The sequence below is a fragment of the Rhinopithecus roxellana genome, chromosome 2, assembly GCF_007565055.1.
Source record: "Rhinopithecus roxellana isolate Shanxi Qingling chromosome 2, ASM756505v1, whole genome shotgun sequence".
Taxonomy (NCBI): domain Eukaryota; kingdom Metazoa; phylum Chordata; class Mammalia; order Primates; family Cercopithecidae; genus Rhinopithecus; species Rhinopithecus roxellana.
In genome coordinates this window covers 169,839,171-169,855,889 of record NC_044550.1, presented here as the reverse complement: position 1 = coordinate 169,855,889, position 16,719 = coordinate 169,839,171, and the positions used below count along the sequence as shown (strand labels likewise).

At 40.6% G+C, this 16,719-nt stretch overlaps 1 protein-coding gene and 1 long non-coding RNA gene across 2 annotated transcripts in view; one reads left to right on the top strand and one right to left on the bottom strand.

Moving 5' to 3' along the window:
* ZCCHC4 (zinc finger CCHC-type containing 4) overlaps positions 1-16,719 on the top strand; it is a 56,986-nt gene that overhangs the window by 8,986 nt on the left and 31,281 nt on the right. Inside the window, exons 4-5 of the mRNA XM_010362980.2 lie at positions 11,050-11,325; positions 11,848-11,928. Of these exons, the coding sequence (XP_010361282.2) occupies positions 11,050-11,325; positions 11,848-11,928 (357 nt within the window). The remainder of the gene's footprint in view (positions 1-11,049; positions 11,326-11,847; positions 11,929-16,719) is intronic.
* Positions 15,033-16,719, bottom strand: part of LOC115894955 — a 39,106-nt gene continuing 37,419 nt past the window's right edge. The window contains exon 3 of the long non-coding RNA XR_004055171.1: positions 15,033-15,937. This is a non-coding gene — a long non-coding RNA (uncharacterized LOC115894955). The remainder of the gene's footprint in view (positions 15,938-16,719) is intronic.

Below are 16,719 nucleotides of genomic sequence, written 5' to 3'. Positions count from 1 at the left end.
CTAATATCAAATGTATGTCCTGTTGCTCTGTTCTGGTGGCTGACTGAATGTACATGATGTGTTTCAGTAATGAATCACAGGGTGATGGCAATTAACTCTCCACCTGTAGTTCCAGCCATGCACAACACTTGCCTGAACACATGACAGCTTCAAGAGCGAGGACCAAGTTTTCACGAGTTCTGAACTACATCTTGGCCTCTGTCTGGCTGACAGCAATTATAAATCTTATCTCCATATTGCAGATGCTAAAATATGAAAAAATATATACCTTAGAAATGATGAAATAGGGTGGTTGGATTTTGCTTTGTGATGCAGGCTGACAGGCTCTCTTTTTATTTATTTGTTTGTTTGTTTTTGAGATAGGATCTTGCTCTCTCACCCAGGCTGGAATGCAGTGGCATGATCATGGCTCACTGTACAAAGATGTACAACTATCACAATCTATTTCCAGAACATTTTCATCACCTCTAAAGGAAACCTCATGCCTGTCAGCAGTTACTCCCATTTCCCCACTCACCACCCCAGCCTCTAGAAACCACTATTCTACTTTCTGTCTCAATGGATTTGCCTATTCTAAACGTTTCATATAAACAGAATCATACAATAGCCACATACCATTTTTGATTTAACCTTTTTATAATTTATAAAAGACTTCTGTTTAAAAACCACTGAATTGTATACTTTATTTATTTTTATTTTTTTTGAGACAGAGCCTCACTGTGTCACCCAGGCTGGAGTACAGTGGCGTCGTGATCTTGGCTCACTGTAACCTTCGCCTCCCGGATTCAAGAGGTTCTCATGTCTCAACCTCCCAAGTAGCTGGAATTACAGCTGCACACCACCATGCCTGGCTAATTTTTGTATTTTTAGTAGAGATGGGGTTTTGCCATGTTCATCAGGCTGGTCTTGAACTCCTGGCCTCAAGTGATCCACCCATCTTAGTCTCCCAAAGTGCTGGGATTACAGGCATGAACCACTGCACCTGGCCTGAATTGTCCACTTTGAAAGGGTGAATTATATGGTACATGAATTGTATCTCTGTTTAAAAAAATCTATATGTGGTAGGAGAATCAAATCGTTCTATGAGAGTGCATTTTGCAAAGAGCAATCAACACTCCTGTTTCCACCTCTGCATTTCTCCTTCTCCAGTAGCAACTATAGTTGCCTCTTAAGGCTAATTCTTTGCATCACATCAAAAGGCAGATAATGTTTGGTTTTTCACTTTTTGTGATATTAAGGTTAATCACGTGTTCAGGTATTAGCCAGCGATAAAGCATCCATTACAAAGCTCCCCATCAGCCCTTTGCCTAATGATTTTAGTGGTAACTGATGATCGTTGCCCAGAGGTTGTAAAGGGTTTTGGAATCTTGTCATTGTTTATGCATTCATTAGCTGTAATTCTTCTATAAAAAAGAACTTGGTTTCATCAACTGTTAGCATACTTTGTTACAGTTCATGTGGGAAAGGAAAGATAAATGTTTCATCCTTCCCCTCCTGTCCTTTTTAACTAGTTGTTAGAAAAATGATTTGGTACTGCAGCAACTTCCAAAGTTGACTAATCAGGATCATTTTTTTAAAAAAAAATCACTATGAAAACATGTATTTTTAAAATCTGGTGTTTTGTAGTTCTTTGAGATTATTACTCTTTGTGATATAGCACTTTTGGAATTTGATTTAATTTTCACAATATTATGGGGGTTGTATGTAGGGTGACTGTAGAATTTAAATCCAGACCTAGATACTTTTTGAGACTGGAGGGGAAGGAGGCAATAACCAGGTGGAACTCCAGGATGGAAGATGTCAACTGCGACTGTCCTGGGCAACCAGGGATGTGTGGTCACCCTAGTGATAGGGGGATTGTTAGTGGAAAATTCACTTTTCCCCCAACATTTTTACCTTTACTAAGGTACGATACTTTACATATAATAAATTGCACATATTTAAAATGTACCATTTGATGAATTTTGACATATACATCTGCCCATGAAATCATCACCACAGTCACAATAATGAACATACTATTACCTCCAGAAGTTTCTGCCTCCCCCCCATTCTATATCCCTGCACCCCTAGGGTCCCCAGACATCCACTGATCTGCTTTCTGTCACTATAGATTAGTCTGCATTTTCTAAAAGTTTATATAAAGGTAATCATACAGTAGGTACAGTATGTCCGTTTTTTTTTTTTTTTTTTTTTTTTTTTTGAGACGGAATCTCACTGTGTTGCCAGGCTGGAGTGCAGAGGTACGATCTCAGCTCACTGCAGTCTCTGCCTCCAGGGTTCAAACGATTCTCCTGCTTCAGCCTCCCGAGTAGGTGGGATTACAGGTGCATGCCACGCCTGGCTAATTTTTTTTTTTTTTTTTTGTATTTTAGTGGGGACGGGGTTTCACCATGTTGGCCAGGATGGTCTCTATCTCCTGACCTTGTGATCTGCCCGTCTCGGCCTCCCAAAGTGCTGGGATTACAGGCGTGAGCCACTGTGCCTGGCCAGTATGTAACGTATGTACTGTTTTTTAAGGGCAGGTGCATTCATTTATTTAGCATAAATATTTTTGATATTCATCCATGTGGATGTGTTTGTCAACAGTTCATTCCTTTATTCATGAATAATGTTCCACTGTATGGATATTTCCATTCACCTGTTTGTAGTCATGTAAGTTTCCTCCAGCTACTGACTCTTAGAAAAAAGCTGCTATGAACATTTATGTATGTGTCTTTGTATGGACTCATGCTTTTATTTCTCTTGGGTAAATACTAGGAATAGAGTGGCTGGATCATATGGTGGATATACGTTTAATTTTTCCAAAACTGCCAAACTTCTCCAAAGTGGCTGCACCGTTTTACATTCCTATTAGCAGTGTAGGAGGAATCAGATTTTTTCCTGTCTCCTAGAACACTTGTTATTATCTGTCCTTTTAATTGTAGCCATTGTGAAGTGATATTGAATTGTGATTTTAATTTGTGTTTATGGCATAGAGCATCTTTTTATGTGCTTACTGACTATTTTTGTATTATCTTTGGAGAAATGTCTATTCAGTTCCTTTGCTATTTTTGAATTGGGCTAATTGTCTTTTTATTGTTGAGTTATTCCTTATATATTGTGGATACAGTTCCTTTACCTGACATATAATTTGCAAATATTTTCTACCATTCTTGGGTCGTCTTTTCATTCTTTTTTTGGCAGCGGTGCCATCTCGGCTCACTGCAACCTCTGCCTCCCGAGTTCAAGTGATTCTCGTGCCTCAGCCTCCTGAGTGACTGGGATTACAGGCGTGTGCACCACACCTGGCTAATTTTTTTTTTTAATAGAGATGGTGTTTCACCATGTTGGCTGGGCTGATCTTGAACTCCTGACCTCGAGTGCTCTGCCTGCCTCAGCCTCCCAAAGTGCTAGGATTATAGGCGTGAGCCACTGTGCTGTCTTTTCAGTTTCTTAATGGTGTCCTTTGCTGTGCAAAAGTTTAAAGTTTTTTATTAAGTCCAATTTATTTAGTTTTTGTCACTTAAGAGTATCTTTTGAAGAAAAAAATTTTAAGTCATGACGAAGTTCAGTTTATTAATTCTTACACTTTGTGCTTGAGTCTTATTTAAGAAAACTTTGCCAAACCCAGTCATTATTATTTTCTAATATGTTTTCTTTAAAGTTTTCTAGTTTTAGGTCTTAGAGTTAGGTCTATGATCTATTCGGGGTTCTTTTTTTTTTGTATGAAGTGAGGTCAGAGGCAAGGTTCATTGCTTTGCATACGGCTTTCAGACTTTTCCAGCACCTTATCTGCTGTGGGATTAGAGTGAAGAAAAAAACAAAAAACAAAAAACTTTTCCAGCATCATTTGTTGATAGTATTATCCTTTGCTCGCTGAATTGATTTGGCACCTTCATTAGTTTTCCTGTTGCTGCGGGGACAACTTATCACAAGCTTAGTGGTTTACAACAACATAGATTTATTTTTCCAGTTCTGGAGGCCCAATGTCCAAAATCAACTAAAGCAGGTTAAAGTATAGCTGTTGGCGGGGCTCGTTCCTTTTGAAGACTCTGAGAGGAGAATTCATTTCTTGCTTTTTCGAGCATCCGGGGCCACCTACATCTTTTGGCTGTGGCCCCTTGCTCCGTTTTCATAGCACATCACTCCAGTCTCTGCTTCTGTCACCACGTCATCTTCTCCCTCATTCCACTGCCTTTTGCTTATAAGGACCCTTGTAATTATGTTGAGTCTACCCAGATGACCCAGGATAATCTCCACATGTTAAGATTCGTGACTTCATGACATCTGTAAATTCTCTTTGGTCCTATACATGTATTCACAGGTTCCATATTGTCTTTGGTAGGATGTGGGGAGTGAGGGGGCATCATTCAGCTTACTGCAGCACCTTTCTCAAAAATCAGTTGATTTTATATGTGGGTTTTTTTCTGGACTATTTTTTTCCCTCGACCTATAGGTGTATATCTTTACATAAATACCATACTGTCTTGATTACTGTGACTTTATAATGTCTTCTTGAAATAGGGTAGTGTAAGTCTTCTCATTTTGTCCATTGTTTTCAAAGTTGTTTAGGCTATTCTAGGTCCTTTTTATTTTCATATTCATTTTTTGAATGAGGTTTTCCGTTTCTACAAAACATCCTGCTGTGATTTTGATTCAGAGTGTGTTGATTTTATACATACATTTGGGGAGCATTGACATCTTAATAATATTGAGTTTTCTAGTCTGTGACTGTGGTGTATCTCTTCAGTTACTAAGTCATCTTTAATTTTTCTTGGTGATGTTTTGTAATTTTCAGTGTAGTACGGTTACACATCTTTTGTTAGATTTATCACGAAGTATTTCGTGTATTTTAATGCGGTTATAAATTGTTTTAAAATTTCAGTTTCTAATTGTCTATTGCTAGTCTCTAACAAGACAGTTGATTTTATATATTGATCTTTTATTTTGAAATTTTGATAAGCTTACTTACTAGTTCTAGCAGGCTTTTTGAAGATTTCCTTAGGATTTTATACATGTATGATCATATTGTCTGTGAATACATAAGTTTTAATGTTTCCTTTCCAATTTATGTCTTTTTTTTTATCTTGTCTTATCAAACTGGCTAGAAACCCTTAGTCAATATCGAGTAGAAGGCCGAGAGCAGACATCTTTGCTTTGTCCCAGTCTTGGGGAAATGCATTCAGTCTTTCAGCTATATGGTATTAGTAATAGGTTTTCTTAGATGCCCTTTATCAGATTGTAGAAGTTCCCCTCTATTCCTAGTTTTTTGAGAATCTCCCTCCCTCCTTCCCTCTCTCCCTCCCTCCCTCCCTCCCTCCTTCCTTCCCTCCCTCCCTACTTTCTTCCCTCCCTCCCTCCCTCCCTCCCTCCTTCCTTCCCTCCCTCCCTCCCTCCTTCCTTCCCTCCCTCCCTCCCTGCTTCCTTCCCTCCCTCCCTCCCTCCTTCCTTCCCTCCCTCCCTCCCTCCTTCCTTTCCTCCCTCCCTCCCTCCTTCCTTCTTTCCCTCCCTCCCTTCCTATCTTTTTTTCTTTCTTTCTTTTCTTTCTATCTGTCTCACTCTGTCACCCAGATTGAAGTGCAGTGGGACAATCATGGCTCACTGTAGCCTCTACCTCTTGGGTTCAAGTGATCCTTCCACCTTAGCCTCCCCAGTAGCTGGGACTATCGGTACGTACTACCACACCCAGCTAATTCCTTTACTTTTTGAAGAGATGAGGATCTTACTATGTTGCCCAGGCAGGTCTCAAACTCCTGGGCTCAAGCAGTCCTCCTGCCTCAGGCTTCCCAGAGTGCTGAGATTATAGGCATGAACCACCATACCCAGCCTGAGAATCTTTATCATCAGTGGGTGTTTGATTTTGTCAGGTGCTTTTTTGGGGGGGCACCTAATGAAATTATCTTTTTTTCAAAAAAACCTGTTAATATGAATTACATTGATTGAATTCAAACTTTTAAACAACCTTGCTTTGCTAGGATAAACTGTATTTGGTCATGATGTAATAACCTTTTTATATATTGCTGGTTTTGATTTGCTAACATTTTGTTAACAATTTTTGAGTTTGTGTTCATGAGACATGTTTGTCTGTAGTTTTCTTGTATTTTTTCCCCTGGTTTTAGTATTGGGATAATGGTGGCCTCATGAAATGAATTGGGAAGTGTTCTCCAGTTTTTTGAAAGAATTTGTGTAGAATTGGTATTGACCCAATGTCATCTTGCTTGTATTGTTTTCATTGAGAAGCCTGATGTCATTTTTATCTTTATCTCTGTTCCTCTGTACATAATCTATCTTTTTTTTTTTCCCCAAGACGGAGTCTCACTCTGTCTCCCAGGCTAGAGTGCAGTGGTGCGATCTCGGCTCACTGCCACCTCTGCCTCCCGAGTTCAAGCAATTCTCTTGCCTTGGCCTCCTGAGTAGCTGGGATCATAGGCACCCACCACCATACCCAGCTAATTTTTGTATTTTTCGTAGAGAAGGGGTTTCGCCATGTTGGCCAGGCTGGTCTCGAACTCTTGACCTCAAGTGATCCGCCCACCTCAGCCTCCCAAAGTGTTGGGATTACAGGCTTGAGCCACCGTGCCCAGTCCACAATCTATCTTTTTTCCTCTGGTTTCTCTTTATCTTTGTTTAGAGAAAGGATCTTGCTCTGTCACCCAGGCTGGAGTGCTTTGGCACAATCACAGCTCACTGCAGCCTTGACCTCCCAGGCTCGAGCAGTCCCCCCACCTCAGCCTCCTGAGCAGCTGCAACTACAGGTGCTTGCCACCACACCTGGCTAATTTTTGTATTTTTTGTAGAGACAGGGTCTTGCCACGTTTCCCATGCTGGTCTCAAACTCCTGGGCTCAAGCGATCCTCTCACCTTGGCCTCCCCAAGTGTTAGGATTACAGGTGTGAGCCACTGCATCTGGCCTACCAATGATTTTAAGTAATTCTGGCCAGGTGCAGTGGCTCATGCCTATAATTCCAAGACTTTTGGAGGCCAAAGGAAGTGGGTCACTTGAGCCCAGGAGTTTAGACCAGCCTGGACAACATGGCAAAACCCTGTCTCTACAAAAAATACAAAAATTAGCCAGGTGTGGTGGCAAGCACCTGTAGTTGTAGCTGCTGAGGAGGCCGAGTGGGAGGACCACTTGAGCCTGGGAGGTCAAGGTTGCAGTGAGCTGTGATCACACTACTGTACTCCAGCCTGGGTGACAGAATGAGACTCTGTCTCAAAAAAAAAAAGAAAATAAATAAGTAATTTTATTATGATGTGCCTTGTAGTTTTCCTTCATGTTTCTTGTACTGTGGTTCTCCGAGCTTCGTGGATCTTTTGATGTAATTTTGAAAATTATCATTTATTATATTTTCAAAATCCACCCTCCCCTTTATTTTGAGGGCTTCATTTCCACATATTTAGGCCCCTCAGTTTTTCATTTTATATCTTTCTGAGACCATGCCTTCAAGTTCACAAAGCTTTTCTCTTTAGCCCCTGAACTACTGTTATTCCCATGCAGGGTGTTTTTTTTTAAAATAAATACTTTTAACAAACCTTTGTAGATTTGGTCTTTTTATATTTTCCTTTTATTTTTTTTGAGACAGAGTCGCGCTCTGTCACCAGACTGGAGTGCAGTGGTGCGATCTCGGCTGCAATTACAGGCGTGAGCCACCGCGCCTGGCCGGATGTTTTTCTATTTTGTATGTCTTTGCTTAACAGGCTCATGCTTTCCTGCAGCTTCTTGAACACATGGAATTTAGTTACAATGAGTGGCTTTAATGTCTCTACCAATATCATCCTATGTCATTTCTGGGTTTGTTTAGACTTTTTGATTTTGATTTTTTAATTTTTTATATTTTTGAGACAAAGTCTCACTCTGTCACTGAGGCTGGAGTGCAGTGGTGTGATCTCAGCTCACTGCAACCTCCGCCCCCTGTGTTGAAGTGATTTTCCTGCCTCGGCCTCCCAAGTAGCTGGAATTACAGGTGTGCTCCACCACGCCCGGCTAATGTTTTTATTTTTAGTAGAGACAGGGTTTCGCCATGTTGGCCAGGCTGGTTTCAAACTCCTGACCTCAGCTGACACTGATTTCAGCCTCACAAAGTTCTGGGATTACAGATGTGAGCTACCACACCTGGCTAATTTTTTTTTTTTTTTTTTTTTTTTTTTTTTTTTTTTTTTTTTGCTGCTCATGAGTCATGTTTTTCTGTTTCTTTGCATATCTGGTAATATTTTATTGGATACTAGTAGTGTGGAATTTACCATGTTGTATACTGGATATTTTTAATTCCTTTATATATTTTTTATTTTGTTCTGGGACAGTTACTTGTTGTAGTTTGACGTTCTTGAGCAGGATTTAGCAAACTACTACCTGTGGCCAACTCTGGCCATGCCTTTTCACTTGACTGTGTTTGCTTTTGTGGTATCACTACAGAATAGTTGTGACTGAGAGACTTTATGGCCTGCCAATCTCAAAATATTTATTATCTGATCCTTTGCAGAGAGTTTGCTGACCCTGCTTTTGAAGGCTTGTCTTTAAGCTTTTTAGGCAGGACTGAGCAACCTTTCATGGTTCTAGGGCTAATTTTTCCTCCCTACTGAGGCAGTGCTCTTCTGAGTACTTGAGTACTTGTGTATTGTGAGGCATTTCCACTTTGGCTTGTTGGGAGACAAACCATTCTGGACCTGTGTGTGTTTTCCAGTGATGATTCCACCTGCTTCTGGCCAGTGGTTCTTTCCCTCGCCTTGGGGAGTTTCTGCACATGCGTGTGCTGCTCAGTACTCAGCCGAAGACTCGAGGGGAATCGTCAGCTAGTCTTGGAGCATTTTTTCTCTCTCTCAGTGTACAGCTTTCTGCTCTCCTGTCCTCCCTGGTTATCCCCCCAGTACTCTTCCTGTGAATTCTGGCCGCCTAGCCTCCTGGAGTGCTCAGCTCTGTCTCATCAATTCCTTAGGCTGTGTGTCGGTTCCCCATCCCTGTGCCGCCGGCTCTCCGCAGACAGGAAGCTGGGCAGCCATACCACTCACCTCTGTTCCCTTCCCTTGGGGTTCACTGTTTTGGGCTGCTAGTTGTCCGATATCTTAAAACTGCTGTTTCCATATATTTTGTCTTTTTAAAACTTCTTTTGAAGGCCAGAATGGTAAATCTGGTCTCTCTTACTCCATCATAACTGTCTGTGGAAGCTGTCAACGTTTTTTTCTTTTAGAGACAGAGCCTCACTCTGTTGCCAGGCTAGAGTGTGGTGGCGTCATCATAGCTCACTGCAGCCTTGAACTCCTGGGCTCAAGTGATCCTCCTGCCTCTGCCTCCTAAGTAGCTGGGACTACAGGCATGTACCACCACACCTGGCTAATTTTTAAAATTTTTTGTAGAGATGGAGTCTCAACTATGTTGCCCAGACTGCTCTCGAGCTCCTGGTCTCAAGTGATCCTCCTGCCTCAGGCTCCCAAAGCGCTGGGATTTCAGGCATGAGCCACTGTTCCTGGCCTGTTCAACATTGTTAGTACTTAGTGATGAAAGGTAATAGTAGTAAATTCAGTGTCTCTGTTGTCGAAGAGTGTTTATTGGTTCTTTCCCTTGCATTTCATGTCATAGGGCCCTTTCTTTTACTGGCATTCTCACTTTGAATTACTTAGAAGTTTCTTCTAATATCCCTCGATCTCTTTTTTCTTTCTAGTTTTAGATAAAGCTGTCAAAAGAACAGTTATCGTAGAAATAGAAACATTTAAATTACTGGCATGATAGTTTATTTCTTGCTGCAGCCATTCAGAATATCTATTTGTCACTGCCTTGGGTGCTTTGAAGTGAAACTGTGCTTAGATATAAAAAATTTAAAACTCACTTTGATTACATATTAAGTTCACAGTTTTTATGTTGCAGTTCCTGAATTTAGTTCCATCCAAACTGTATGACTAGGCCAGGCGTGATGGCTCATGCCTGTAATCCCAGCACTTTGGGAGGCCGAGGCAGGTGGATCACCTGAGGTCAGGAGTTTGAGACCAGCCTAGCCAACATGGTGAAACTCTGTCTCTACTAAAAATAGAAAAATTAGCTGGATGTGGTGGTGTGTGCCTGTAGTCCCAGCTACTTGGGAGGCCCAGGCAGGAGAATTGCTTGAACCTGAGAGGTGGAGGCTGCAGTGAGCCAAGATTGTGCCACTGCACTCTAGCCTGGATGACTCCATCTCCCATCTCAAAAAAAAAAAAAAAAAAAAAAAGAAAAAAAATGATATGACTCTTTCCAAACTATAAGGATTGTTTAGTGCACTATTTATTTTCACCTGCTTAGTTTTAGACATTTCTGACTCTCCACGGTCCTCAATCATATTATTTATTTTTCTTTTGTTTTGTTACTCTGGTATCATAGCTGGCATCACATATATAAAACCAGCAGTTTTTAAACATACTGACCATGATTATTTTCTCTCTTCAATAATCTCTAATAAAGTTTAAAAAAAGAAAAAAGAAATGGTGACTTTGAAATAGGATATAAGGGTGACTTGGAAGAAATCAAATGGGATATTCAGTGTAGTCTTTTTTAAGGCTTTGAATATTGTCTTGCTGTTTTGGAGATGAGCTTATAACTCCATCAGTACTGCTAAGAACAGAGGAGCTTTGAGAAACATCTTTTCTTTTAGGAGGTGATTTTTCTTGCTAAGTATGTCATAAGAACTTGAAGAATGATCTTAATTTCTCATTTTAAAATGACTGTCAAGTGAGCCAGAATGTTTAACAGATAAAAGTTAGAACACGTGGATTTGTCAATAAATTTAAACTTGATAGTAGTTGTCATTACTACTAAGTTGTTTGAGTAATATATTATGTTCACATTTTAAATGGATATTGATCTTCATTCAGTGACTAAATTGGAGCGTCTCAATTCTTATGAAATTGCTGATGCTTTTCCTGTTTGCAGGTATGCAGCCAGACATAAATTCTAGCCAACATTCCACAGATTTCTTCCTTTCTTCTTTATGCAGTACTCTTTAGGAAGTAAGAATACTTTTTGGATGCTAAAAATAGCAAAACACGTTGTGTTTACAAAATAAATTTAAAACATATTTCTTTGTGTTTTATTTTGTCTTGAAGGTACTTGAAGATTATTGAGTTGCCCTTGACTCAGAGAAAGTTTTGTCAAAGATGTCAGCAGTTGCTGTTACCAGATGACTGGGGGCAACATAGTGAGCATCAGGTTCTGGGTGACGTGTCCATCACCCAGTTAAGAAGACCCAGTCAACTCCTTTATCCACTGGAAAACAAGAAGACAAATGCCCAGTATCTGTTTGCTGATCGGAGCTGTCAGTTCTTGGTAGACTTACTTTCTGCCCTTGGATTCAGAAGAGTACTGTGTGTTGGAACACCAAGGTATGTGATATGATTTTTTAAAGAATTATCTTCTCTGCCCTTGGATTCAGAAGAGTACTGTGTGTTGGAACACCAAGGTATGTCATATGATTTTTTAAAGAATTATCTTCTCACCGCGATTGAAACTGTATGATTTTATTAAGTAGTTATTTGCTCTATGCAAGGTATAGCATGAAGCATGAGTATTTAAAATGTAAAGCACGGTCCCTCTTTTAAGGAGTTTGCAACCTGTATTCCATTTGAGAAAAATCTTCATAGATTTCTTTCTGATACATGGGAGAAGATTCTTTCTGATTTAACTCCTATATTGTTTATAATTTAGACCTCTCTGTTTCAGTTAAGTTCTGCTCTTAAAAGAATGTTTGCAAAATTGAAACCTTGATTATACCTGCGAAATTCTCTTCAGTGTTTCATTGAAATATCATAAATACCAGAAGAACATTGATGGTTTTGTTGTTTGTTTGCTTATTATGTATGACATTTGTAATTTCTTATTACATTTGCTTTCACTAATTGCTTTAGGTTGCATGAGCTGATCAGGTTGACAGCATCAGATGACAAGAAGTCTAACATTAAAAGCCTTTTATTGGATATTGATTTTCGGTAGGTTTACAAAATACAATATTTCCTTTCATTGTCTCCTGTTTCTTTTTAATGTTTTTCTGTTTTTAATTGTTATACTCTGTTACAACTCTTTACATTTAGAAGTAGTAATTTGTTATGAGGAAACTTTTTAGTCAAATAAATTCAACATGTAATCTGTATTTCAAACAGGGAGGCAGTTGATTTCTCATTTTGCTGGCGTGCTTCCTAGATTTTCGCTATGAATGTGTCTAGTTTGTCTTTGGCTTATAATCTAGAGATGAATCCCTATTGAGTGAGATTTCTTCTCATATATTGTGTTCGAAGATAATTCTAAACTGCTTCATACTTAATCAGACTTCCAGGATTTTTGTTTCATTTTATCTTTGAAGTGTGGGAACTCAGACATTTCTTTTAGTATATTTTAGTGGATGTTGTACATACTGTCTTTTACTGAACGTAGCCTGGAGTGAAGGGAGTGCTAAGCAGGGGATAGGTGCCAAAGCAGAGGATTAGCCATCAGATAGACTTTATGAGAGGGTTGGAATTAAATGGCATCTGATGATTTGTGAGTTGACACAGGGGAAGGAATAGGTCTTGAATCTCCCCTCTGGTGGTAATTTGGAAGATACAGACCTTTAACTTATAACATGGATGGTAAATACGTCATCCACTGTGTCTATAATTCTCTAGATTTGAAGTACTCTTCTCAGTTTCTGTAATTGTTTAATACCAGGAGTTCACATTGAATTTATAAGACACAATGTTCTTAGTATTTTTAATGTGTTCTTGAAGGTATTGAAGGAATCAGGCTTTGTGTTTCCATTTATTTAGCTCTGCTTCCTAAAAACAAAGCAGGCAGATTTTTTTTTTTTTTTTTTTTCTTAGACAGGGTCTCGCTCTGTCACCCAGGCTGGAGTGCAGTGGCATGGTCATAGCCCACTGTACCCTCAAACTCCTGGGCTCAAGCGATCCTCTAGCCTCAGGCTCCCTAGTAGCTAGGACTACAGGCCAGCACTACCACACCCAGGTAATTTTAAAAAAAGAAAGTTTTGCAGATTTGGGGTCTGGAACTCCTGGCCTCAAGCAGTCCTCCTGCGTTGGCCTCCCAAAGTGTTGGGATTGTAGACATGAGCCACGGAGCACCAAACAGATTTTTAAAGTGTAAAATGTCACTTTAAAAAGTGTAGTTTGGGTAGCTGCGGTGGCTTATGCCTGTAATCCCAGCACTTTGGGAGGCCAAGGCTGGCAGATCACTTGAGGTCAGGAGTACAAGACCAGCCTAGCCAACATGGTGAAACCCCATGCCTACTAAAAATAAAAAAAATTAGCTGGGCATGGTGGCTCACGCCTGTAATCCCAGCTACTCAGGGGGCTGAGGCAGAAGAATCGCTTGAACCCGGGAGGTGGAGGTTGCAGTGAGCTGAGTTCACGTAACTGCCCTCCAGCCTGGGTGACAGAGCAAGACTCAGTCTCAAAAAAGATAATAATAATAAAAGTATAGGCCGGGCGCGGTGGCTCAAGCCTGTAATCCCAGCACTTTGGGAGGCCGAGATGGGCGGATCACGAGGTCAGGAGATCGAGACCATCCTGGCTAACACGGTGAAACCCCATCTCTACTAAAAATACAAAAAAAAAAAAAAAAAAAAAAAAACTAGCCGGGCGAGGTGGCGGGCGCCTGTAGTCCCAGCTACTCGGGAGGCTGAGGCAGGAGAATGGCGTAAACCCGGGAGGCGGAGCTTGCAGTGAGCTGAGATCTGGCCACTGCACTCCAGTCTGGGAGACAGAGCGAGACTCCGCCTCAAAAAAAAAAAAAAAAAAAAAAAAGTGTAGCCTGGCTGGGTGCAGTGGCCTATGCCTGTAATCCCAGCACTTTAAGAGGCTGAGGCAGGTGGATCACCTGAGTCCAGGAGTTCAAAACCAGCCTGGGCAACATGGTGAAACCCCATTGCTGCTAAAAATACAAAAATTAGCCGGGCGTGGTGGTACATGCCTATAGTTCCAGCTACTCCGGAGGCTGAGGTGGGATGATTGCTTGAGCCCAGGAGGTAGAAGTTGCAGTGAGCTGAGATTGCGCCACTGCATTCCAGCCTGTGCAACAGAGTGAGACCCCTGTCTCAATAAAATAAAATAAAATGAAGTGTAACTTTAATGATTTATTTTCCTTTAGATTTCTGAGTCAACTCTAAGTTGTCTAACATACACAAGCACATTACTCAGAAATTACCTATACTGTCTCATTCCTTATGAATAGGTCTGGCCTGGTAACCACTCATCCCTTGTTAACAGGACTAGCACACTTTACTAACATCTACTTAACATGAGTGATCCTTGACAAATGATGATATAGACTTCTTAAAGATAAACTCAATTTATTTTTAATTGGGTATAATTCATTTAATAGTCACCATTTAAAAGTATATATTTCAGTGGTTTTTGTTGTAATCACTGTGTTGTGCAACCATCACCACTGGGTACTTCTAGAACATGTCTATCACACTGAAAAGAAACCTAGAGTTCACTTCCCCTCACGAGCACTTTCTGTCTCTCTTTTCTAGATTTACCTGTTCTGCACGTTTTATATAAATAGAATCATAAAATCTGTGACCTTTGTGGCTGGCTTCTTTCACTTAGCATCATGTTTTCAAGGCTCACCCATGCATGTAGCGGCACTTCATGCCTCTTATAGCTGGCTGTATGATATTCCATTGTATCATACATACATACTCCATGAGTATGCATGGAGATAGCAACCTCTTTTTTTAAATTCTGTGTTCCTTTCCTAAAGTATTAAATTATTCTAAATGCATGATTTTAAAGGTAGAAGTTTAACTTTTGGGTTCTTATAATGTATTATTAATAGCGGGTATTTTTGTTTGTTCCAGACGGAGTCTGGCTCTGTCGCCTAGGCTGGAGTACAGTGGTGTGATCTCAGCTCACTGCAACCACCGCCCCCTGGGCTCAAGTGATTCTCCTGCCTCAGCCTCCCCAGTAGCTGGGATTACAGGTGTGCACTGCCATGCGTGGCTAATTTTTGTATTTTTAGTAGAGAGGGGATCTCACCATGTTGGCCAGGCTGATCTCGAACTCCTGACCTCAAGTGATCTACCTCCCTCGGCCTCCCAAATTGCTGGAATTACAGGTGTGAACCACTGTGCCTGGTATAGCTGGTGTTTTTTGAGTGCCTGTTATATTTCAGGCCTTGCCCTGACTCATTCCTCACATTAGCCCTGTAAGATAGATGCTATCATCATCCTCATTTTTCCAGATGAGAAAACTAAGGCATGAAGAGGTTAAATAGCTTGATCAAAATCACAGTTTATAAGTGCCCAAGCTAGAATTCAAGCCAAGGCAGTCTGGCTCCAAAAACTAAGCTATCCTTTGGAAATAACTTTGCTTTTGAACTTGTATATGTGCCTTTCTCATATAGTCAGTTTCTTTCTTGTCATCCTTCCATCTCTCCCTTTCTCCCTGTATCCTCCTGCCTTGTTCTACAGAGATTTCTAGATGAATCAAAACTAGTTTCTAGGTTATTTATATTTTTAGAATAAGGCACTCAGGAATTTTTCCTTGGAGACCTGGAAATACAATTACGTAAAAGAGAATTTATTGGTTCACATTACTGAGGTCTGGGATATAGCAGGCTGTAGTCTAGTTGAGATAGTGAGCCTCACACAGTGTTGCTAGGGCTCCCTCTTTCTCTTTCCACCTCTCATTCTGCCTTTCTCTGCGTATTGATTTCTTTCTGCAGACAGCTTCCCTCCTACTGCCAGGGACGTTGGTGGCAGCAGCTTTAAGCTTATCTAGTCTTCGGCTTAACTGCCCAGTGGAAAGAGGCAGTTCTTCCTGAGAGCTCCAGCAGCAAAACTCCAGAGAGTGTTCTGATTAGCCTGGCTGGGGTCACTTGCTGATTCCAGAGCCATCACCGTGGCCTGGCAGATGGGGTACTCCAGCCAGCCTCTCACCAATCACATGGAGTCGGTTCTCCACAGGAAACAGGTGTTCAACTTAAAGAGTAGGGATGTAGGTGCTGGAGAGACAAAAAACCAGATGTCCATAACTAAACTATTCAAGACAACCTATACAGTTGTCAGCAGCACTCATATTCCTACCTTTGGCACTTTTACTTCAGTGAAAATGGTACAGTGTGATCTTTCTAATAGTACGGTTTTGAATTTACATTAAAAGTTATATAATGATTCTAAGTTATTAAAGACAAGCTTTTTCAAGCTAGTTTTAGTGGACTGATTTATACAGAGTAGGAGATATTATTCTGTGTCTTCTCAAACAACTTGTTAAAATTGCAAGAATCCCTTGGTTTACTTTGGTTTTAAAAAAGGAAAAATGATCTTTAATTCTGCCATCCAAAACATTATGGGTTTTGGCTTAAACCTTTTTTATGTATACAAACACTTTAAAAAGTAGATATAAAACCTTGAAAACTTTTCCTGCTGGTGATATTTTAGGTATATATATATATATATATATATATATTTTTTTTTTTTTGAGACAACTTCTTGCTCTGTCACCCAAGCTGGAATGCAATGGCATGATCTCAGCTTACTGCAGCCTTGACCTCCAGGGTTCAAGCGATCCTCCTACCTCAGTCTCTCCCAAGCAGCTGGGACCACAGGCATGTGCCACCACACCCAGTTAATTTTTATATTTCTTGTAGAGATGGGGTTTCACCCTGTTGCCCAAGATAGTCTTAAACTCCTGGGCTAATGCAGTTTGCCTGCCTCAGGCTCCCAAAGTGCTGGGATTACAGGGTGTGAGTCATCATGCCCAGCCTGTTTCTTTTTTTAAAACTGA